The following is a 25,655-nucleotide window of genomic DNA, read 5'->3' on the forward strand; positions in this document are numbered from 1 at the left end:
CATGCCTCCCCTCACCCTGATGAGTGCACAACCACTGCTGACAGGGACTGTCCCAAGGTCCCTCCATGAACTTCATGGCTGAGTGGGGACTAGAACCCTGGTCTCCCAGGTCTTAGTCCAACACTCTTACCACTAGACCACACTGGATTGTTCATGTAACATGACTTGTTTTTACTGGTGATGCAATTCCTGCCCCTTTCGCCATGAGAACTTTTATTTTTATCTTTATCAGAACCTTTAGTATCTGGGCCACTTCCCCTCTGCAAAGCTGCTGCAGAACACCCAGAAATAATGGAGTCTCATCCATTTCATCTTCCATTTGGTGAACATGGCAAAGGCCCGTAGCAAGACATCTCCCTGGCTATATCCCGCTCCTTGGGGATGGAGTACGGAAGACAAACGCGTAATGCTGTATACATGTAAGGAAAATGCAGCACCAAGCCACCAACCTTCGCTCACCCTCCCTGCTCATTCTAGTTGCACCAGCTCTGCCAAAAGTTCCCACTTGGGTGGAGCACAATCTGAAGGGCCTTTCTGTTCTGCTTCTTGCACAGAGAGGTTTGCTGATTGAAACAGGGGGGAAATATCCCAGGCATTTGCGCTGTGAACACGACATGATTAAAGCTGAGATTAATCTCTCTCTCTGTCTTGACTGCTGTCTTCGTGGTTTATAGAAGTGACCTGATTCTTAATGGGATCGTCAACCCACATCTCCAGGCAGCGTAGCCGTAGCTTCATGTAGGCTGCAAGAGATGGATCTGTAGCACAATCTCAACTTCTTGCCCTAAAGGCAGTATGATCGCTGACATTCAATGGATGTCCAGCACTACTAGCCCAGTATTTGTCTTGTTCCAAGAGCACCGGTTTGTTCACTATTTCCCCTTCTCATTCCTTCTCCTATCAGCCCATCCCATTATTTTCTTCTCTGGCTTTCTGTTCATTTGATTCTTTAATATATATTTTTGGTGGTGCATATGGAGATAGGAATGGTGTGGGTGTGTGGCTGAATATATATAGAAGGTTCACAGCAAGATCCAAAGTTTTTAACAGGGCGGACATTTTCTAAAAGGCTGACCTTGTAGGAATGATGTTGTAGAGAAGGGAAGGGGGGGGTGTTGAGGAACTAAACATGAATGTTAAACAAGCACATGACAATCTGGGGTTTTTTTAAAAAAAAAAAACCTTTTCCTGATGGCGTGCCCATATTAAAATTAATATAATGTGATGCTGCCAGATGTAGTTTCCTCTGGATGGAGTCTTACAGCATCATTGCAGTACATGCTGTGTTTACAAATATACAAGCAGAGTATAAGTGGAGACAAACAGGCACTTCTACAAGAAAGATGGACCTTAAGACAGCAACTTACTTACTTAATGAAATTTGTATACCGCCATTCATCTATAGAGCTCAGGGCAGTTCACAGCATAAAACTAGGCTGCAACCCCAGTTTCAGCAGATTCTAGCTAGAAAATCAAGGTGGGATTCAACTAGCAAACCCCTTCAGTCTGTTTCCTTGTACAATAGAGCCCCCTAAAATTGGCTCAGGGGATCAGGAGAACCCCCCAGAACAGCACACCGAGCAGGGGTGAGGAGGGGGGTTGTTCCATCTAGCCAAGCTGGTTTGCTTACGCAGAGGGAATGTTTGTAACAGCACAACATTGAATTCCACCATCAGTTCTTTCTCTCCCTGCCTCTGTGTGTCACCAAACTGTCAGCTGCTGCTGATTCTGACACAAACACACACTCTCACATACGACTTCTTTCTACCAAATATTGGATTGTCACTTTCTTCACACTTTGATGGGTATCTCATCCAAAAACAAGGAGTGTTTTCACCACAATACTATCCCTGAACAATTAGTTCCCATTGATGAACCATCAACAAATGACCCTGGATTATGAATCAGCAAAGAGCAAAGGAATACATGGCCAGAAACTGTAACAATATACTGTAAATAAACATGTGTTCTTTTGGGAACAAATGTACGAGCAATTTACTCCTGCTGACGCCACTACTTGTGTCTTCTGGATTGTACAGGTTGATCTGTGCTAGGGATGGGGAATACTTTCCAACCCAAGGGCCACATCCTCTTGATAGCAACTTTCTGGGATTTGCATGCCAGAGGTGGCTGGGGCAATGGAGGCAACCTGCATCTTTGTACTGTAGGCTACAGTTCTGCCATGCAAAAGCCAGCAGTTTCTACACGTACATCTCTTCATCCAAGCAAGCAAGAAGCATTTTTTTCAGTTCAAGCCCGTATTCCAACCAGGCAAAACAACTGCAGGATAGTGTTATAGGCCACCCCAATCTCTACCAAGAGGTGCAAGATTCTAGGAGTCTTGGCACTTAACCAGGGTTTGTGCCCCTTTGAAATGAGGCACAGCAGAGACTAGTGCTTTTAAGAAATATGGTTTATTTTACACATATCTACACCTGAAACCTTCAGTGGAGGGGGTCCTCATAGCCTCAGCAAGCAGTCATGGTCCCTGGCCTCTCAGTGCAACCCTTCCCAGCCAGCGCCGCATTGAGTTCTGCCCACTTTGTGTTCCTTTTTCCCAGCAGCCTTTGCAGAAAACATTTTCTCTGTTTAAAAGGACACACTATTTTCCTGTGGTGACATCACACAACCTGTTCCCCTGGCAACCTCTGTGGTGATCACACAGGGTCCCTGGATGTTTCACCGTCTATTGATCCCTGTGCCACCACTTTATTTCTCGCTGCCACCACCCAGGCCCTACCTGGTACAATACTGAGTTCAGTCAGTGTTAAATTGGAACATAAACTTCTGTTTATTTATTGCAGTTTAACAAGCGTGTGATTTCATAAACGGTATCGGTCAATTACAATCATGGAGTGCCTATCCAGACCTTTAACTTCTGCTACCTGCTGTCACTCACTAAACCACCTCTCAGATATTTACTTGTCTTCCTAGCCCCTAACTGTTCCTGACTCAGCTTATTTCGCTACACTAACTCAACCTAACCACAGACTCTATCCCAATCCACTCCCCACTCCAACCACCCACCCAACTCCCAATGAACTCCTCCCTTCCACCCCTCCCAGAGCTGGTTTTATAGTCCCTCTGACTCCACCCCCTGGATTCTGATTGGGTAACTTGTTTAACTATTTCACCTCCAGGACTCTCATATGTTAACGTCACAACCTCTCCCCTCTCAACTTTACTATTGTCTTCTGCTAACTAACACAAACTGGGGAGTGGGGAGGAACTCCACCCCAACTCCATGTCTGACACTGAATGTTTCACCTTTCATCAGAGTAATGTTCTTTAATGGCACCTCTCTAAGCCAATAGCCTAAGGAAGCTGGCTTGACTTCAAACCCCACATTTACCAATGGCAGAAATTATGGGGAGAAACTGGCATGCAGGAATTTCAGAGGATCCTTGTCCCTGGCTAACCTATAACAATAGTATGGAGCAGGGCCAGGTAAGAGTGAGGTCTAGGGAAGGGCATAGTCTCAAGGGCCAGACAAAAAGGAGCTCCATTTGCCCCACTCCCACCCTGATACCTGAAGTTTCCTACCCCAGATCTATTGGGTCTTGCTTATGGCTGTTTGTGCATTTGGGGAAGATTTCTATCCAGTACCTGTAAACATCTTATTTGTTTTGTCACCTACCACAAATTATGCATGGAAAAACCCCCAAAATATTTACATGTGAACATGCATCTTTTCCTTGCATAATGCAAATGTTGCAGTTCGTTGTCACAGATGACATTATGAAGATTGTTATTGGCAGAGACTAGCATAGTGATGGGAAATGCTAGAGAAGGACTGTAAGACAGAATTTGAAGAGGCACAACGGGGGAGGTTGTTAGGCAGGGCATTTGTAAAAGAGGGGGAAGAGATTAATGAATGTCTGCTCCGCTTCCAGTTGTTTGTCAGCCATATAAATTGCTTAAGTCTGAAGAGGCTCAGATCAAATGGAGATTTTCCAGCCCAGCTACGAAGTGCATGCAAGATAACAGCCAACTTCTATGGAAACATCTGTGATCACAGACTCAAGGCACAAGGGTGCTTTATAAAAAACACCCTCAACTCCAACCACCTTCTCAAAGACAATCACATAGTCCTCTTAGTCTCTTGGTCACTTCCCATCTCAGAGCAACAATGATAATACAGAGAAACAAAAACTAGTTGAAGGTCAAAAGTAGTCTACTAGTATGATCACATCAGGCCTCCTCTGTTGTCTGCTCTCTTCAGTTGCTTCCCACAGAACACCAGGTCTATCTATAGGGAAACCAATCTTGGCCCAGCAAACTGGCCAAGCAACAATTCAACCTGTTCAACAAACATTTGGCAGTAAGAATATTGGCTTGCCATAGCATTTATTCACAATGCAATGGAGCTGTTTTGGAATCAGCAGAAGGGAAATATGTCTTTCTTCAGAAAGCTTTGGTTGGCTTTACATGAACAGCTACCACATGGTAAGTGTTTTAAACTGCTAAGTCTGGAAACACAGCTGAATGTCAGTCTAGGGGTCCTTACCAAGGGCATTGTTAGTGGATGTCCTGAGGGATCTAAGCTTCTTTGGGACTGGACCCCCAGATCACTGTCTCCCCCCCCCTTTTAAACCTTTTGGGTTTTTTAAAAAAACTTTGTTTACAAGATGATCTGTCACACTGTCCACTGCCCACCTTCATTTTCCCAGACACATTTGTGTCATGGTCATAGCTGTCAACTTTCCCCCTTTTTAAAGGGAAATTCCCTTATTCTGAATAGGATTTCTCGCAAGAAAAGGGAAAAGTTGACAGCTATGGTCATGGTCTCTGCTCCCCACCCCACAAGTCTTAGCATGATCCCGGGACCTGGCATATCTGAGAAGCTGATTTCCACTAGGCCATGGCGCAGGTGGTTCTTTCAGTTTTTTCCATGTGCTGCTCCACTATGTCCATTGTCCAAGTTGAGCAGGCTCACTGGATGGACAAGATGGCTGGCCTTCTTGACAACACACTGTGAAAGATCCAAGGCACAGACCCGCATCCACAAGAGATCAAAATCCCTTTAGATACTACACTTCTTTTTTGGAATGACACCAAGTCTTTGGACCAGAAGAATTCTAAGAATACAAGCTGCCGCCTGGTTGTCTGGTACCTGAGACTGTGTTTTTGTTTTTCTTTTTGCAGTAGAAAAACACCCATCATTGTGACAGAAAGGATGAGTCTGGATGAAGAGTTTTATATTTGTGGACAGTTCCTGAGAATATGCACAGTGAACATAGTATATCTCTTTATTGGGCTGGACTATACAGTGCCGGGCGCAGAGGGCAGCTTTCCCCCTCACTATAAGTGTCCTCTAATGTAACACTTTACTTTGCTTACATTTACTCCCATAAGGGACACGGGTGATGCTGTGGATTAAACCACAGAGCCTAGGACTTGCCAATCAGAAGGTCGGTGGTTCGAATCCCCATGACGGGGTGAGCTCCCATTGCTCGGTCCCTGCTCCTGCCAACCTAGCAGTTTGAAAGCACGTCAAAGTGCAAGTAGATAAATAGGTACGGCTCTGGCGGGAAGGTAAACGGCATTTCTGTGCGCTGCTCTGGTTCGCCATGGTGGCCACATGACCTGGAAGCTGTACATCGGCTCCCTCGGCCAATAAAGTGAGATGAGCGCCGCAAACCCAGAGTCGGCCACGACTGGACCTAATGGTCAAGGGTCCCTTTCCCTTTTTACTCCCATGGGGCAATCAACTTAAATGGGGAGAAAGTGAAGGAGTGCATTTGGAAACACCTTTAGGGTAGGGATGAAACCTTCTCCTCATTCCTGCTAACTCCACCCTAATCACCTAGTCCTGTCTCTTCACCTATGTGGCCTCATCTTTGCTTCAGTCTCTTGGTCACACAAGAATGTGAAAGAAGGTTGAGAACCGGCTTTTGGATCCTCTGTATTCAGTTAAAGTTATAAGGGAGATTTCCCTTTAAAAGATAACTTCAGAGCAAGGAGAATAGGCAAAAGAGAAGAGCAAGAATGAAACACAATGCTTAAAAGAGCCTCTTCTTTAGAACTCTGCCTGTCTTTGATGCTTGGCTGGAATTTTCAGAGAGTGACAATTAAAGTGTTGTCAAATTTAATGACGGCAAGTTGTGTTACATAACCAATATATTCACACACATACACTTCAAACAAGCTATTAACCTCATTTGAAGCCACGTTGCCTTTTCACTCAGTGTATATACACCCTTCCTTTCCTGGAGTGGGAAAGTAAGATCTTAATTAGGGTTTGCTCTCATGTTAACCAGTGTCTGCCTGTGGCTGAAATTCATTGGTCTTTTCTCTTATAGGTCAATCACGCAATTATCCCAAAGCCTTGGAAGCAGGATTTTTCTCTCCATCTCTGGTACTGCTGTGGGCTGCAGGGAAGGCATGTTGTGTGACGAGATTCTTTCCCATGTCACAAGTTAGCTGCAAAGCTGTCTGGAATTTTTCTTCTTCTCTGCAGCTCCCTGCAGGAAAAACAGTGCCTTGCTGCAGACTAGAGGAGACTTTAGGAAGATTTATACCACTGGCCTAGCTTAACTTTTCCAACCACACATATATCCCTGAAGGCACTTTTTAGGGTCCTGCTTCAGGCTGATTGGTGGCCCTGGAGAACATGCGTTGCGGCAAGAATAATCCTGTGCCAATCAATCACAAACTGCAGAGATTTGCACCAAGCTCTCTTTCGTTATTGCATTTCCAGTGTCCATTTCCTAGTAAATTTACAGCCGTGTCTGACCCAATTATAAGAAATTTATCCATGAGACATCCCAGTTGTGATTTTGCTTTTTAAACTACCGCGTCACTTTCCAAGCTGGTTTCATGTGTGCCTCTTGAATAGATAATCAGGAAAGAAGGTTTGTTGTTTTTTAACTTTCCAGAGGTGTATGTTTATCCATGGACTGCAAACATAGGCGTTCTTTCTGAAATGGTGCTTATTGGCACATAGGAAGTTGCCCTGTATGGAGCCAAGCCATTGATCCATCTTGCTCTGTATTATTCACAGTGAATGGTAGTGGCACTCCAGGAGTCCTTCCTAGCCCTATGTAGGGATGCCCAGGGTTGAACTTGTAGCTGTTGGCTATGTGTTCCAGCAGTGGTGCATGAGCAGAATTGGGCAGAGAGGCATTCCCACTTGCAGAGATGGAGCTAAGTGAAACAGTGGTGAAGTTGGGAGAGCTCCAGGTTTGTGGCAGTAGTATCCCACAGGAGCACAGTAACCTGGAGCTCCCCTAAACTTGCGACTTCTTCAGGCTCATGCACTTTTCCCGCTGCTTTCCTCCAGGAAAGCCCACACTTTACTGCCGATTTGGAGCAAACAGCAATCAGGGTTTTTTTGGGGTTTTTTTTGCAGATTGACATTTGCTCCGATTCAAAGAGCAAGTTCTCCTGGGGAAACCGGCAAAGAGAAACCCCTCTTACCCATGCCTAGAAAGCACAGGGCGAGCAGAAAACCTCTCAGATCAATGCAGTGCCAGAGTTGTGTATAAGGGTGGCACTGTGGTCTAAACCATAGAGCCTAGGGCTTGCTGATCAGAAGGTCAGCAGTTCGAATCCCCACAATGGGGTGAGTTCCCAGCTCCGCCCACCTAGCAGTTTGAAAGCACATCAAGTGCAAGTAGATAAATAGGTACCACTCCGGCACGAAGGTAAACGGTGTTTCTGTGCACTGCTCTGGTTCTCCAGAAGCGGCTTAGTCATGCTGGCCACATGACCTGGAAGCTGTCTGCGGACAAACGCCGGCTCTCTTGGCCTATAGAGCAAGATGAGCACGCAACCCCAGAGTCGTCTGCGACTGGACCTAACAGTCAGGGGTACCTTTATCTTTACAAACAAGCTATAGCTTAGGGCCCCACTCTCTTGCCCCCCCAATATACTTCTTAATTGTATTTCACTATTAATATACTTCTTCTTAATTGTATTTTAGTTCAACAATTGTTTTGATAATATACATATTTTGTTATGTGCAAATGGCTTTAGATACCTATTAGGTCCATAAATTACCATATAGCATATATTCAACACAAAAAACCCCTACAATTTGTTGTTGACAAATGTCAGCTGGACATATAAAGGGCCCCATTACCTTCAGTAGCTTAGGGCCTCATCAAACCTAAATCCAGCCCTGGAAGGCATGAGACAAGTGTGGACAAGCCCTTCATCTCGCCCCATCCTCATCCTGGAACACAGCAGCAGTGCTACTCCTGCTGTTCCACACACTGCCCTCACATGCTGCTGTGCTATATAATTAAGCTACAGCTTAATTAATTTTGAGTTTTAGTCTTCCACCCTCTGTTTCCCCCCGTGGTGTTGAACTCATCTGGGAGTGGCTGGTTGTTGTTGGTGGTGGTAGTGAATCAGATTTTTGCTCCTGTATTGAAATGCTGTTTGGTCACCATTAATAGTTGCCATGTTTTAAAAGTCAGAAATTGTGTCCTGTATGGATTAAAAACAACCATCTGCAACAGAACATAGCAGCAGAAGCAGAATCCCACAGGGCAGATGATTCCTAGACTTGGAAATTCTTATCTACAGTGGTACCTTGGGTTACAGACGCTTCAGGTTACAGACGCTTCAGGTTACAGATTCCGCTAATCCAGAAATAGCACCTCGGGTTAAGAACTTTGCTTCGGGATGAGAACAGAAATTGTGCGGCGGCAGCGCAGCAGCGGGAGACCCATTAGCTAAAGTGGTGGTTCAGGTTAAGAACCGTTTCAGGTTAAGAACGGACCTCCAGAACGAATTAAGTTCTTAACCCGAGGTACCACTGTTGGGGCTGGTTCACAGGAACATCTCAAGATATTTTGTTGCCTGAGGCAGAGCAGCCAATGGTAGCCCTGGGCATGTTACACAGTAGCAGGGTATGCCTTGACCACAAGATTCAGTTCAGACTCCAACGGACACTTCATTAAACAACCCAGTTAGGCTCAGGCCAATATGGAGGCTGCCCAATTTGTCCCAGTAGTTGGAGTCTGCTTTCTGTCCCCTGCACTTCCCTATTGGGAAATCAAAAAGCAGCTATAACTTTTTTCCCCTTTTGGCAGAACTGGATGAAATAGTAGGCCCTCCAGAATGGATTAGGCCTGGCATATTGCAGGTAGATAGCTCCAGGTATTTTTGTTCTGGACATCTATAAAGTTTTATTTTTATTTTTATTTGGTTTTGGGGGTGATAGAATTTGATAGGATTTACAAGCAAGATTGTCTCTTCTGAGGGAACGAATACTGCCAGTTTTCAGATAGAGAGCTGCAGTGGTTTTCCTACAAGGGCAACCATCACAGTTTCAAGGGTAGAAATCAGTTTTATTCCCCGCAGTGTTTTGTTGGCAATTGGTCTGAAAATCACAGACATGAAAGAGGTGCCCCCAGGTAAGAAACCTGCCAAACTGCATACAAATAGGTCCAGCCCAGCAGCTTTTGTAATGGGCACCTTTAAAATTGATTTTGGGGTGGGAGGGATTTGCTTTCCAAATAAAATCCTTCCCTCTGATTATGAGCTAGCTAGACATATCAGTCATAAAGGATCTTTTAATTAATTAATTAATTAATTAATGATGGATGACCAGAGCTAAATGCTTTCATAGAATCATAAAATCGCAGAGTTGGAAGGGATCCCAAGGGTCATCTTCTCCAACCCATGCAATAAAGGAATCTCAATTAAAGCATCCATGACAGATGGTCAGCCAACAGCTGCTTAAAAACCTCCCACCTCCTTAGGGAGTCCATTCCACTGCTGAACAGCTCTTACTGTCAGAAAGTTCTTCCTGGTTTTCTAGTTGGAATCTCCTTTCTTGTATCTTGAATCCATTGGTTTGAATCCCACCCTCCAGAGCAGGAGAAAACAAGCTTGCTCCATTTCCCATGTGACAGTCCTTTAGATATTTGAAAATGGCTATCATATCTCCTCTCCGTCTCCTCTTTTCCAAGCTAAACAGACCCAACTCCCTCAACCATTCCTCATAAGGCTTGGTTTCCAGACCCTTGATCATCTTGGTTGCCTGCCTCCACATAAGTTCCAGCTTCTTAATGCCCTTCTTAAATTGTGGCGCCCAGAACTGGACACAGTATTGTAGGTGTGGACTTGTAGTCCAAAACATCTAGAGGGATGCCCATTGGTTACCCCAGATCTAATCAAACCCCCACTTGATGCAGAAAACCTAGAGCATCTCCAACAGATGGCTGCACAGCTTCTGCTTGACAATAAATACCTAGTGAGGAAGACCCCACTAAGTCACTGATCCATGGGAGCCATTAACAAAAGAACATAAGAAACAAAACATTGAAGGATGATTTATTTTGTGCCCTGGTTTAGCAACTTATCAGGAATAGAACTGAAGATGAAGTTTATTATGACTTCCTTCCTTATTTATTTCTAAACATCTATATCTCCTTTCGATATCAGGGCACACGGCAAAGAACAACATGTCCTTCTGCGTCTCTGGTCTGAAGATAAGCTCTATGTTTGCTGTTTTCCATTGGGCTGAAATCACAACTTTCTCCCAAGGTTTGCTCCAGATAACAGTGATGCAATCTGCATTTTCAGTCAAAGGGTGAGTGCAAAAGTTCTGGAGGCAAAGGGACAGAGCCTGTTGTGCAGCCACATTTGCAGTGATAAAGCAATGCACAAGCAAGCCAGAGGAGGTTAGAGAGGGGCAGAGGAGCAGCCGTGGCATGTGCCTTGGGTGGTACAATGTCTTGTGCCAGCCGTGACATTACTCTCCAAAACTTATGGACTACAATTCCCATCATTCTCTAATGCTGACCATGCTGTCTGATTGAGGGAGCCCAAGAAGACCTGGAGAGCACCAGGTTGGGGAATGCTGGTTGATGTACCTAGATGTTGTTAATCTGACATAAAAAGCAAACAAGGAGGCATTTTGCCATTCAAATGTACTCTCAAAGGTAAAAGGATGCTTTTACGTTCATATTACAAACTGGATTATGCAAAAACTGCGTTAAGCCTCTTCCATGAAAACCACCCTTAGATATCCCATTGCGAAACCAGCCTGGCAAATTCCTGCTTTTGAATTAAAGACGTCCCCAGTGTTAAAATAACATTATAAATACATTTGCAAAAATGGGTATGTTCTGAAAATCTGAAAAAGTATTAAGAGAAATTTGCACTAAAGTGCTGGCAAATTATCACGAGAAAATTGCTGTGGAAATGTGGAGACCAAAATCGGCAGATTCACTCATCTCTATTTAAAATCTGCTTTTATTCCAATGGACTTTTCTAAGGGGTTTCCAAAAAGGGAAGGGGAGAAGCAAAAACCAGGATCTATCCATTCATCTCAGGATGTTTGAAGCATTTCAACAAGGATTTCTTACTAGCAACAACAACTCCATTGCCTCGAACCCCCATTATAATCCTAAAACGAAGAAAGCTTAGGTTAATCAGGAATGAATTTGGTTGTGGAAGGACAATGAGCTCAGCCGAGTTTAGGGGCACAAAAATAATTTTGGGGCTCCAAACCTGGCACTCAGATAATTGGTGGAAGCAGGGATGAAGCACCTGCATGAGATTACACAAATTAAGCTCCCTAATTTAAGTTACTTTATTTGCATGATTAGCACCCAGATTTGCATTTTATGGAAACTGCCTTGATGGGTTGGCAGCTCCTAAAGCCCACTGGGGCTGAAGACAGACAATAGCTTTTAAGAAAGTTGAAAGTCTTATTGCACACACATTTCATTTGTCTGCCCTGTTGTCACTGGACAAAGTAGAGCTGTACTGAAATTTTATTTTATTTTTAACCATGATGGCTGTGTATCAGAGATTGGTATACCTCTGCATATCAATTGCTGGTAATCACTGGACGGTAGAGTTCTGTTGCACCTGCAGGCTTCCCATAGGCATTTAGTTGGCCTCCTTGACAATATGGTGAAGGTCTAGATAGGACTTAGGCCTGCTCATGTGTCTCTAAGTGGCTTCCTGCTGGCTGCCGTTCCTGGAATGCCTTGGAAGCGATCACTGAGGTAAACCCCTCAGCAACCTTGTAAGATTTTAGTACAGTAAGAAACAACCCTCATCCCCCCAAATTCACAGGTGTTTCCATTTTAGCAGGGGATGAATATTTTCTTGAAACAAGAAGGCGATTGCCCTTAGGTCAAAAAGCTTTTGTGGGGCTTGGAAACAGAACAAAACCCAATATATGCTTACCAAAGGCAACAGTAGACTGGGTGTGCCCAACAGCAGTGCCTCTTTCATATGGTCATCAATACTCAGGGAGAAATCATGTCTCTCTTTTGGACTGAACTGCCCAGACATGCAGTTCTCATCAGATCTATCTAGCTATCTATCCGTCATATAGATATATAGAAAAACACACACATTTTGCAGACTTCAAAACACTATTAGTCATATCTCTGACCTGCATTAATCCCCATGTTTCCTGATGTTGGGACTGGGAGGGATATTCCAAGCCTCCATTTTATTCCCAGGACAGAGTCCCAAAGCATACTTTATTGTTCACTATCTCAAACAAGAAATACATTTTTTAAAATCTGCTCCTTCGTTTCCTTTCAGACAATGAGATCCCCTGTAGCTTCCCTGCAGGCATGACAATGTTTAGCCTTAACACAGAGGCAAGCAAGGAGACAACGTTTCCTCCTGTTTTCACTCTAGATCTACAGGAAGACTAGTGGGCAGGCAATCAGGGGAGGGGGTTCCTTATAAATGCTGCCAATCCTTCATCTCCAAACACTTTTGTATATTTCTCGTGGCTCACGCACTCAGTCAGCAGCACTGCATCTGATCTGGAAGAGTACAGCTATAGATTAGAGAAAGAGAGAGAGAGAGAGCTCATTCATCATTGCATTAAATAGGTGCTTTTATACAATGGTAGGAAATCTCCATTCATAACCCTTCATTCATAAGCCTCCATGCTCAGAACTAAGAGAGAACGAATTCCACAAACTGTTGCTACGTGGAATGATCCTGTTCAGAGTTCCAGCCATATGCTCTTCCATTCACACACCCCTTCCCAGTTTTCTCTTTTTGTCCCCCAACAGTCAATCAGCATTTCATGCCCACTGAAACATTCTCAGCCCCCATTGACTGTTTCCCTGTCCTTTAGCTAATCTTCTAATGACTGCATGTACTTCTATACAATGTGGAGTTCCCTAAACTTGGTAATATCCCCATGCTGCTATCACAGCCCATGAAGAGTAGCAATCACAGAACTGAGTTTGCTCTTAGTATACTACAGGGGTTCCCTTAACAAAATGTTGCAGTGCATCCCTGGCAAGAGTGCATTACCTGAGCTGGGGGAGCTGGAAAAAAATTGGCATCAAAGATAGGAGTCCTTACTCTAACTGGCGTCCTACTTGATGTGATTGTTTGCTGCTTCTGAACTGAAGTCCAGCAGGGCTGAGCATAAAGCCTTCATCCTGGTTTGCATGCATGAAACTAGTATCTGGTCTTTATTGAGCCTTCATTCTTGTTTCTTTCAGGGGAGGTTATGTATGCAGCTTATGAACACGCATCCTACATTCATCCTGATTTGCTTGTGGAGTGTTTGTATATCTTCTGGCTGGGCATCATTCATGCTGCTTTTCAATACTTTCCCCCATCACTGTAAAACCTACCCAAACAAAAAATGGATTTGTCACACATGGGCAAGGAGAAGACACCTCCTGGCATGGGCCGAATTAGGGTCCCAAATTGGCCTTCAAGGCTTTTCCCCAAAACCACAGCCACCTGCCCATATATGATGCCAGGTCTGGGGCAGGTAAAGAGGTGGTTGCCAGAGAACAACCAGGTACTTAGAAGTGTGCTCTCGATTGTTCATTGGCAAGGGAAATTTGATGCTACTGTCAGCCAGATGATTGGCAGCAAGAGCAAGCCTGCTGGAGCATCTTTGTTACTGGACACTGCGGCCTATCTCAGCAGAAAGCAGGTCTTGAAGTCACTACCTAGGAGCAGATAGCCAGAGGCTTTGAGCGCATTGCATTGACTGCACTACAGAGTCTCCCAGGAAGTTCACCACACCACACCAGGTCCTGCAGAAAGTTGGTCTTGAAGTGGGTTTCAAGGCCATAGCCACCTGTCAAAATGGCCCCACCAAGGGTGGGTGAACCCAGGTTGCAGCCCACCAGCTGGGCCCGATTTCCCACCCCATGCTAGGGCGACAGAGTGTCTTTATTCATTTTAATTGCACGAACCAAAATTTCCAGGGATGTATTTGAACCTCCCGCAAAATCCTGACTGTCTTAGAGGTGTCTGCAATTTACAACTCATCCATGACCACTCAGAGAGGAAGGCCACGGACTGGCCCTTGGGGCTGCAAATGTGAACCCTCTTTTGCTATTTCCTAGGAGAAGCAGCACATCTGCCTGGGCCGGCAGCTGCTCCCCAGCTGTGTGTTGCAATCTGCCAAATACCAAGCAAAGGCCATGCCGCTGGTGGCGGCTTCACTCCGCTTCTCTCTTCATTTACATCAAACAAAAGCCAGCTGGAGCCAGTATTATTATTTGTCTTCGCAGGAAGACAGCTATTCTGTGCAAACTTGAGTGTTTATTTGCTATGGGCTAGATTTTAAAGGACGTCGTTCCCACCTTGATCTCCACCTTTCATTTCAAGCAGACGAGTCCAAATGGACATGACATCCTGGCTTGAGAGAAGAATCAGAAACAAAACAAAAATGATTTGAAAGGGAACATCAGGCAGGCAGAAAAGCAAATTGGTGTTGTTGTTTTTTGCAGTGCTAGTACAGCCAATTGTTTGCAGTCTGAATTAAAGCAGAAACTTTCTGAAAGTTTTTCTTTGCTTTCCCCCCACCAAATGTGCAATGATGGGTGGGAAGTTAGCCATTTGATAGGTGGAAGAGGAAGAGATGGAGAGTAGATAAAATCAGCTGGGTATGAATAGGTTTAGGAGATGACTAGATCCAAGTGCATTCACCACCCATGTTACATTAATGTGTGTTTTGTTTCCCATATAAATACCCTGTGTTATTGTCCATGGAGGTTTGAACGTCTACCCCGCCTACACACCACTGTTAGTGTTGTAAGATGGTGACAGGGGTCTGGTGGTACCAAAACCACTGATGCACTGCCTCACTTCCTGCTCCTCTTGCTGCTTTGGTTCCAACAGTTACTGTGCATGCGCTCCACTGCATATAACGCATGCGCATTGTTTTTGTAATGCCTGCAAATAACATGACACTGCAGAGGCTCCAAGACTAGCTCTAGTTGGTGATGGAAACATTAAATTGCTTTGAGGTGGTGGGAGAGATTTGGAGCAACTTGGTGCTCACCAAATATTTTTGACTACAACTCCCATCAGCCCTGGTCTTCATAGCAAATAGTCAGGGATGATGAGAATTATAGTTCAAATCACCCAGAGGGCAGCAGGTTGGGAAAGGCAGATTTAGAGCTTCTCTGTCTACAATAGTCAAGCTTCTTCTTGTTTTGTTGCTGAAACCTATTTGTTAGATGAAATATACTCGGAATCGAGTGTGGATTTCATGCTCTTTATTCAGCTCATAGTAGTAAGGAATGAAAGTTCCCCCAAAATATCTGCTTTATATACATTATTTACACAATGGGCTGCACGTGATTGGCTAATTCCGGGATTCTCCTTAGGCCAATCAGGTTGTGGATTCACTTCCACCTGGAGCTGGATTGGGTGGCTCCTTCGGACCAATCATACTTCTGCATTGTTCTAGGACCAATCAGACTGCTGCATTCTGAATCCTATTGTTCTCGAACCAATCAGACTGCTGCATTTTGGATCCTATTGTTCTAGGACCAATCAGACTGCTGCCTTTTGGATCCTATTCAACTCAGTACATAACATTAGATTACACAGTTGTTTAAATCGTTCAGGTCCCCATTGCAGAGGGTTGAATCAGAGGGTCACCTCAGGGGTCCCTTTCAACTCAACAGTTCTACAATTCTATGATTCTATGAGTATGAAAAACCTCGCCATTGCTAGCATTCAACATTTCACATGCTACAAAAATTAAGTTTGCAAAAAATAATAGCAGTGGAAGTCCAAGAGCCCCTTCACATTTGATGTGTGGTTCCCTGGCAGAAAGAGCATGTAATCTCCAGTTTGAACCACATTCTCCTTTCCTGAGTGGATGAATCTTCTCTGTTTTTGCTTTGTACATATAATCTTCTAGCGTGGCAAATAAAGCAAGGGCAGAAATAAGCAAACCCCTGGCTATCAGCATCCTTGTCTGAGAGCTGCAGATAAGGTTTGTACTGCAAATAGCCTGCTCTCTTACACAGACATTCCAACACTGGGATCACTTCATTTAGGTCTGCAAGGTGGGGGGCTGGGGGGGCTGGTTGGCAGCAAGAGGTGGAACTGGAATCAAAGCAACAAATGCACCCAAAGAAGCTGCAGGGAGGTCACACAACAACAACAACAAATTATTTCTACCCCGCCCATCTGGCTGGGTTTCCCCAACCACTCTGGGCATCTTTCAACAGAACATTAAAAACAGAATTAAACTTCAAACATTAAAAACTTCCCTAAACAGGGCTGCCTTCAGAAGGCTTCTAAAAGTAGGATAGTTGTTTATTTCCTTGACATCTGATGGGAGGGCATTCCACAGGGCTGGCACCACTACCAAGAAGGCCCTCTGCCTGGTTCCCTGTAACCTCACTTCTCACAGTGAGGGAACTGCCAGAAGGCTCTCGGAGCTGGACCTCAGTGTCCGGGCTGAATGATGGGGGTGGAGTCGCTCCTTCAGGTACACTGGGCTGAGGCCGTTGAGGGCTTTAAAGCACCAACACTTTGAATTGTGCTCAGAAACATACTGGGAGCCAATGTAGGTCTTTCAGGACCGGTATTATATGGTCTTGGCGACCACTCCCAGTCACCAATCTAGCTGCCACATTTCTGGGTCACCTTCAAAGATAGCCCCATGTAGAGCGCATTGCAGTAATCCAAATGGGAGATAACTAGAGCATGCACCACTCTGCCAAGACAGTCTGCAGGTCTCAGCCTGCGTACCAGATGGAGCTGGTAGACCAGGCATAGGCAAGCTCTGGCCCTCCAGATGTTTGGGACTACAATTCCCATCTTCCCTAGCTAACAGGACCAGTGGTCAGGGATGATGGGAATTGTAGTCCCAAACATCTGGAGGGCCGGAGTTTGCCTATGCCTATGGTAGATTGTATAACAGTGCCCCCAGCTCCCAGCTCCTCTAGACGGTCCAGAAGGATGTCATGATCAATGGTGTCAAAAACCGCTGAGAGATCCAGCAGAACTAGGAAACAGCTTTCACCTTTGTCCCTAGTCTGCCAGAGATCATTGACCAGCGGGACCAAGGAAGTTTCAGTCCCATGATGAGGCCTGAATCCCAATTGGAAGGGATCCAAATGGTCCATAACCTCCAGGCGTGCTTGGAGTTGTTCACCAACCACCCGCTCAATCACCTTGCCCAAGAATGGAAGATTACAGACTGGGCAATAGTTGGCCATATCGGCCGGGTCCAAAGATGTTTTTTTAAGAAGCGGTTTAATGACCGCCTCTTTCAGCAGGGCTGGGAAGACTCCCTCACAGAGGGAAGCATTCACCACCCTGCAGAGCCCATCATCCAGACCTTCCTGGCTCGTTTTTATTAGTCAGCATGGGCAAGGATCAAGAAGACAGGTGGTTGGTTTCACTCGTCCAACTGTTCATTGACATAATTTGATCAAGCAGCATTTCACCATGAGAAAACACTGGAATCTGCCTCATCCTTGGTCAATTTACCTCAGTTTTATCTACATCGACTGTTTGCTTCTGCAAAAGTTTCAGGGTGGACATACTGCTTTGTTTCCAGTTGGTGCACATCCCACAAATTCCTGCTGAACTCCTGTAGTTTTCCACGCCACAAAGGTTAGGAGTTGTGTGTGTCCTGCTCTTGTAGTGCTGTAGTGCAAGAGTGCCCCTTCTGACTGCAATGATGCAGTAAGACCAGGGAAGCATCACAGAACAACTAATAAAGCAGAATGATGTGTGGATGATCCAATATGAATCCACCACCAATGCACTAATATTGCATCAATGGCATGTTGCAGAATACACCTGCAAAACTCCCATTGCAGTGGGCAGAATGAGTTCTTTTTTCAAGTGGTGAGCACAGGAAGTTAGCAGGCTTTGGTATACAGTCCTACAGTGACTGTCACTTCCCATGATTGCTGCTAGTGCAAAAAGACTAGCAGGACTATGGGCACTACCACAGCAAGAGCAGGGCCAATTCATTTGATAGCACTTCCTTCTGACGTTATTCTTCTTCCCACCTTACGTTTGGCACCACCATTGCTGTGGAAAACCACCCACAGTGCTGTGTTTTTATATAGCGATTTTATTGGCAGATGAAGATGATGGATTTTTTGGAGCTGGCCGACCTGACTGGAAGAGTCCGCGACCAGGAGGAGGAGTATCAGGAAGAATGGATGAAATTTAAAGACTATTTAGCTAAATATGTTAAGATAACTTAACTGGAAAAGCTTGCAAATAATAGATAGGCTTAGGATTCAAATATGTAAGGATAAGATTTAAGACGCTTAAAGTTAAATTAAAAAGAATGAAAGATGTTAAGTGATCAAGTTAATTTTTTGAGAAAATCGATTTTGGAAAACTCTCAAAATGATACATAATGAAATTCAACCAAGGGGATTTATTTGAGGAAGTCACTTAATAATGTTACCAAGATTTAAACCGGATGTTTGTTTGTTTGTTTGTCTGTTTGTTTGTTTTGAATTTTTGAAAATCAATAAAAAAAATAGAAAAATATATTTATATTGCGATTTTATTGTGTGAACAGTGGCGGAGCTTCAAGTTCCGGCGGGGGGGGGGGGGGCAAGAGCAGGCGGGGCCGTGGCTGGCATGTGTCCTGTGGGCATAGCATGCATCCTGGGGGCCTGGCGCCCAGCGCACGGGGAGGGGCAGCCGCGATGGCACCCCACTGGAATTGTGCCGCTGGGTGCGGTGCACTCCCCCCGCACCCCTGTTCATCCGCCAGTGTCTGTGAACTGCCCTGAGACTTATGGGTATAGGGAAGTATACTAAATAAATAAATAAATAGTGCTGGTTTTTTTGCAGGGAAAGCACTGGACACAGAGCTTTGAAGCGCAGGCTGTGCCTGGAAATATTGCGGGAAAGTTAAGTGTGGACAAGCCCTGTATCTGTCTCTGCCAACAATGGGGGTTAATCTCCAGCCTGTGCTTAAAGGTCATCATGTACAGAAAAAATAAATATTCCAGTAAAAACCTGAGTACAAGGAGACCACCTTCCTTTGTGAGTCATGAAATTCAGAGCAAGGCTCAGCCAGCCAAGTTCCAGAAGCCGGGCAGGCTCTATTGCCTCAGGCAGCAAACCTGTCTGGAGATGAGTCACTGCTACACAGGCTGCCTGCTCTGCTCCGGGGACCCGGTGGCTCCAGCAACCAGTCACACCAGAAAATCAGCCCTAGCTTCCCGTGCCAGAACACCACCCGTGATGGCTGCACTTTGCAAACAAGAAGGCAGGCTGCAAGCAGGGCCCAGTGTGTTTGCAGCTGATAACCAGACCAAAGAATTAAAGAGGGGACTCTGCCTACAATTGAGACAAAACAAGGAGGCTTAGCGGCGCTTGTCCTTTCTGTGACCTAGCCAGGCAGCAGCACTGGAAAATGCCCTTCATGCTTCTACATCCAATCAGAGAAGCAATCTTGCTTTACAGGTTCCGTGGCTATAGCAAAGGCCACCACCTGCCCTCTCTTCTCTGGTTCTGAATTCTGCACAGCCTACCGATAAGATATCAAACTGCATCCATGTGGGCAGACAACGGGCGTGCCCCTTCTGCACTGCCCGCTACCGCCCAGGGCTTGCTTCTCTCTTTATGCTGTCAATCAAGACTCCCACAGGACTATAGCAGACAGACAGGTTTCGGCTCGGCACGCGCTGAAGGGTTGTGCTGTGTCTCCGAGCAGAGAATGCCTCAGCATAAATTTCCACGATGCTGCTGCTCACGCATTCCAGAATCCGATCGCAGCTGGGCTCCCAGTGTGCCGCAGCTGCAGCCGTCCCGCTGCCTGGATCGCAAGAGCCTGCAGGGAAGCTCTTCCTGGCATTTATCTGTTTGGACCCTGCCATCAGCCTATGGGCAAGGAGACAGTGTGTTTGCAGTATTCTCTACCTGCCCTCTCCCAGCTTGCAGCCGTTTCTGTGGGGTCCCCGTTCAGGGAGCCCACCCTCCAAACGCTCTCCACCAGTCTGCTGCAGAGACATACTGACGATACGGTTTTTAAAACTCTGCATGCATCTGTATGTCTGCATGCTTGCCTGTGTTTGGGGATTATGTTGTGGGGGAAAGCAGACCGGGCCACACATCCTGATCTGTTAATCTCAGAATCTTTTATTTCCAACAGGAATCCCCAACCCAGAATTTACTGTTTTATAACTAGATTCCTATAGTACAGCTACTCTTCCTCCTTGAACCAGCTTTGCTCCATGCCAGACTCTATCATTTAGGGAGCAGCTGTACTTTTGGGAGCCAACACCCCAGCTACAAAAAGATCAGTACAGAGTAAAGGTAAAGGGACCCCTGACCATTAGGTCCAGTCGTGACCGACTCTGGGGTTGCGGCACTCATCTCGCTTTATTGGCCGAGGGAGCCGGCATACAGCTTCCGGGTCATGTGGCCAGCATGACTAAGCCGCTTCTGGCGAACCAGTGCAGCGCACGGAAACGGCGTTTACCTTCCCGCCGGAGCAGTACCTATTTATCTACTTTCACTTCGTGCTTTCGAACTGCTAGGTTGGCAGGAGCAGGGACAGAGCAACGGGAGCTCACCCCGTTGCGGGGATTCGAACCGCCGACCTTCTGATCGGCAAGTCCTAGGCTCAGTGGTTTAATCCACAGCGCCACCTGCGTCCCATCAGTACAGAGTAGGGGGTCCTAATCAAGAGGATATTTTTTACTGCAAAAAGATTGAGAAGTTGGAGAGAGAGAGAGAGAGAGTTCTAAATGTGTCAAAAACATAGAAAGCTTCGAAATGTGTTCAACACATAGAAAGCTTACTTTTCCCAAGTCAGATAACCATTAGTCTATCTAGCTCAGTGTTATCTTCAAAGTTACCTCCACAGTTTCAGAGAGAGGTCTATCCCAGCTCTACCTGAAGATTCTGGGGGTTGAATCTGGGGATTTCTATATGCAAGGTACAAGCACTTCTGTATGTACTATACAGTGCAACTCAGCCTTGCACTTGAGCTAAGAATTCAATTTACAATCCAAGAACAATGCAAAAGTGTTGAATCAGCCTGAAGCCAACAGAGATGTTGGAGAGAGTTATTTGCTTAGAACAAGGAGAGAACGGGAATGAGTGTCCCTATGCAATGCTTCTACACCACTGGCTGCCTTCCTCCTGGCTGTGGAGAATACTCCTCATATGGCTACCAGCTGAACTGTTAATTATTCTGTTGCTACTAATGCCAAAGCACAGCAGAGGGACCAGAAGACAAATAGCTCTCCTGAATGCACTTTATCACTGGTTCATACAAATGTGCACCGTCCTTAAGGTGGGGGCCACAAACACAATACCACAAATAGGAAAATTACATTGTCTAAAAAAGAGAACTAAAAGTGGACACAGTTTTGCATGAACCTGCCTGTGCTAATTTATATGTGTAGATAGACATTTAGGAATTATTACTATAATTTTAAAAGAAATGCAGCACATTTCATCATAGTGGGGAAGGCTGTGGACAGGTGACACATATGCATAGCTGTCAACTTTCAGATTTGAAAATAAGGGATCAGCAGCCTCAACTGTCCCGGGGACAGTCTACGGGATATCTAACAATCCAGGATAGCAGCGGGAAATGGCGCTGGAATAAGGGAATTTTCTGCAAAAAAAGGGAAGGTTGACAGCTATGCCCATATGCCTGCTTTGTCTACTGATAGGCAACTTCAAGCCACATTCACAACATACCTTTAAAATGCTATAATACCACTTTAACCAGTCGTGGCTTCTCTCCAAAGAATTATGGGAGCTGTGGTTTGCAGTTATTGGGAGGCCCCTATTCATCTCACAAGATTGTTAATAATAATAATAATAATAATAATAATAATAATAATAATAATAATTTTATTACATACCCCGCCCATCTGACTGGGTTTCCCCAGCCACTCTGGGCAGCTTCCAACAGGAGATTAAAAAATACATTAAAACATCAGTCATTAACAAACTTCCCTAAACAGGGCTGCCTTCAGATGTTTCCAAACGTCAGATAGTTGTTTATTCCTTTGACATCTGATGGGAGGGCATTCCACAGGGCGGGAGCCACTGCTGAGAAGGCCCTCTGCCTGGTTCCCTGTAACTTTGCTTCTCGCAGTGAGGGAACTTCCAGAACTGCCTTCAGATGTTTTCTAAACATCAGATAGTTGTTTATTCCCTTGACATCTGATGGGAGGGCGTTCCACAGGATGGGAACCACTGCTGAGAAGGCCCTCTGCCTGGTTCCCTGTAACTTTGCTTCTCACAGTGAGGGAACTTCCAGAAGACCCTCGGAGCTGGACCCCAGTGTCCGGGCAGAACGATGGGGGTGGAGATGCTCCTTTTGGTTTAACAAACAATCCCTAGCAACTTTCGGCTTAACAAACTTCAGCTCCCGGTACTCTTTGGGGGAAGCCATGACTGGTTAAAGTTGGTGCCACAGCACTTTAAAGGTATTTAAAGGTTGCTTTTACATTTCTGCTAGCCAAATTGCCTCAGCTAGACTTACTCTTTCACAAGGAGGAAGGTTTCCTTACTCTCAGCCTCATGAAGGGGGTGAGCAAAGATCCCTTATGTGGCTGAGTTGCAAGAAAAATGCTTTTTTTTAAAAAAAAAATCAATCCTATTTTGAGATCTGGTGCTAGAGCATATTGCGCTCACTGTGTGGGTGGAAGCACAGCCCAGCCAACAGCTCCACATGCTGTTCTGTGCTGTCACCTGGCTGAGACGTGGCAGTCAGCAATTCTGCTGCCACGGAAAACGATGCCCCAAATCCCAGCCTGCTCAGGCCGTTCAGTCAGGCATATTGGGATGATGTGACCTTTAAGTATATGCAGGGACGCGGACTTATAAAAAATATTGGGGGGGCCCGGGAAAGCTCATGAATAATAAATAAGCTCATGAATATGCAAATAAAGTGGCACCGCCTCCTCGTGAGCGAATAGGGGAGAGCGTGCTGCGCCTATTAATCAGCTCCAAAGGAAATTGGGTGGAGCTTTTGCTCGGGAGGGAGGGCAGGAGGCATGCAGCCCGCCCCTCCCTGTGCATTTTGGGCTGGGGGAGGGGCGGCGATGGCGCTCTGCTGGAGGGGCGCCGGAGATTATTGGGGGGGCGGAGCCCCCCCAAACGAATTTTTGAGGGGGCTCGGGCCCCCTCAAGCCCCATGGAGTCGGCGCCTATGAGTATATGTGGGGTGGGCCCTCTGCCAGCCCCAAGGAAAGTGGCTAAGCTAGTAATAAGTTAAGTACACAGTCAGCGCAAATAGTTATTAACGTGTACATAAGTGAGGATAATTATATTATTTACTCTTAAACACGTAATACACTGCACAATCAACAAAGAGTTATTTGAAATATTCACGCTCAAACCTGGTTTCTCTGTGAGAAGCGCAGAGGGGGCATCTCATGGGGGCTATAATCTCCCTGTCCTCCCCAATAGCTGTTCTGGCTACATAAACAACAGCACTCACAGCCTGAAGATCTGAAATAGAGGAAATGTACAGTAGTACCTCGGGTTAAGAACTTAATTCATTCTGGAGGTCCGTTCTTAACCTGAAACTGTTCTTAACCTGAGGTACCACTTTAGCTAATGGGGCCTCCTACTGCTGCCGCGCCGCCGCTGTGCGATTTCTGTTCTCCTCCTGAGATAAAGTTCTTAACCCAAGGTACTATTTCTGGGTTAGCGGAGTCTGTAACCTGAAGCGTCTGTAACCCGAGGTACCACTGTATATTTAAAGACATGTGATGTGGAGTGCAATGGGGCTGGTGGTGCCCACCAGGAATGCCCAGGCAGGTGGAGTCAGAACCAATGACCAGCAGAGCCAACTAATTAAAGTCCCGTCCCCATCTCTGCTGAATCCACAAGGGCAACCTGGAGACTAAGGGGGAGGAAGCTGACAGGTAGTGGCACTGCATGGACTGGTTGTAAGTAGGAAGACAGGCAGCTGAGGGCAGGCTGAGCCTCCGGAAAGATCCTGGGGCCAACCCTCAGCTCAGTCCTATACATGAGACATTGTGTCAAGTTGAGTAATTATTAATGACGGCAATATGGGGTTGACAACTTCTCACCCGTGGGGTACTTAGGGTTGCGTCCGATGTCAGTTCTGCTCAGAACAGACCCATCAAATTAAGAGACATGAGTAACTTCAGCCCATTTTAGGGATGAGTGAATCCATCAGTTTCAGTTTTTCATTTTTCCAGTCTTAAGCTCGGTTTTCCACATTTGCGCCTCAGTTTGTGATTTTTCTTTTAAAGTCCTCATGAAAATTCACCAGCAGTTTTTTCCCCCAAATTCATCCTAATGTATGTACACATTTCTGTATTCATTTTTGCAAAATATTTTCCCCAAATATAATGCATTTTGTATGTTATTTTCATGAACATATGCATTTTAATGCACACTTTAGTAAATGCATTTTTTGGTTTGGTTGGAACTGCAAAATTTTGAGAAGCGTGAATTTCCAAAGGTGGCTGTTTGAGTTTGCATATTGTTTCAGAAGCTGTGAAATAGGTCGGTTCACCTTTAGAAGTGAACTGAGTCAATTTTCTCCTTCATCATCCCCCCCCAAAGCAGGTACAGTATGCTGTATAATTTAAAGGAATACAACCTGTTATGTTGCTTAGATCCCTTTTATCTCTTAGCACAGGCTAAGGAACAACTAAGCAGGGCCTCCTTGCACTTACTCAGGCCACAAACCATTACAACAACATCATTGCTGCCGTTCTCACTTGTCAGAGCAAGGCAGAAGCTGACGGCTTGCAGCAGCACGTCCAGCGAGGGTCCCAAAGGCAAGGCATCAGCTTCACTGGCAAATGCCTCAGTGGACCAGGTTGAAGAAAAAGAAGAAGAAGGGGGGAGAAAGCCCTTGAGATTTTGAGAATCCTGACAAAGCCACCAGATTTCTCCCTGTGCAACATGACCTTCCATATGACACCCCCTCCCAAAAGAAATCTAACTCCACCTCTGGCAATATTTTCTCCCTCCGGCATGGGTGGCTGTCTCTTACCGCATCGGAATCTTTACTCTGAGGTAGCGATCCACAGCAATGGCCAGCAGTGCCAGGATGGAGCTCTCAGTGAGGATGAGGACAGGACATGCCACCATCAGGCAGCTGTAAAAATGTATCTGTGGTCCAATGTTGATGATGATGGCAAGCGGGATGACAAGGGCTCCCACAGCTACATCTGCAACGGCCAGGGAGACGATGAAGTAGAAGGTGGCATCCCGCAGGGCCTGGTTCACCTTGACGGCCCAGATCACCAGGATATTCCCAGGTATGGAGACGAGGGCGATCAGCACCTCGATGGTGATGTAGGCAGCCTGGAAGCCCGAGATGTGGTGCGGCATGGTGCTCTGAGAACCCTTGTGTTGCCTGAAAGGATCAAAGGAGTCATGTGTTTTAAAGATAGAAGAGACCACCAAAGTATTCAAAACCCAAACATCTTTAATTTTTGCATTTCTTT

At 45.6% G+C, this 25,655-nt stretch overlaps 1 protein-coding gene across 1 annotated transcript in view; it reads right to left on the minus strand.

Annotated features, from left to right (window-relative positions):
• ADORA1 (adenosine A1 receptor) overlaps nucleotides 1–25,655 on the minus strand; it is a 56,650-nt gene that overhangs the window by 25,784 nt on the left and 5,211 nt on the right. Inside the window, exon 2 of the mRNA XM_028734697.2 lies at nucleotides 25,199–25,564. Within this exon, the coding sequence (XP_028590530.1) occupies nucleotides 25,199–25,539 (341 nt within the window). The 5' untranslated portion in view covers nucleotides 25,540–25,564. The remainder of the gene's footprint in view (nucleotides 1–25,198; nucleotides 25,565–25,655) is intronic.

Source organism: Podarcis muralis, chromosome 5 (assembly GCF_964188315.1).
Source record: "Podarcis muralis chromosome 5, rPodMur119.hap1.1, whole genome shotgun sequence".
NCBI lineage: Eukaryota > Metazoa > Chordata > Lepidosauria > Squamata > Lacertidae > Podarcis > Podarcis muralis.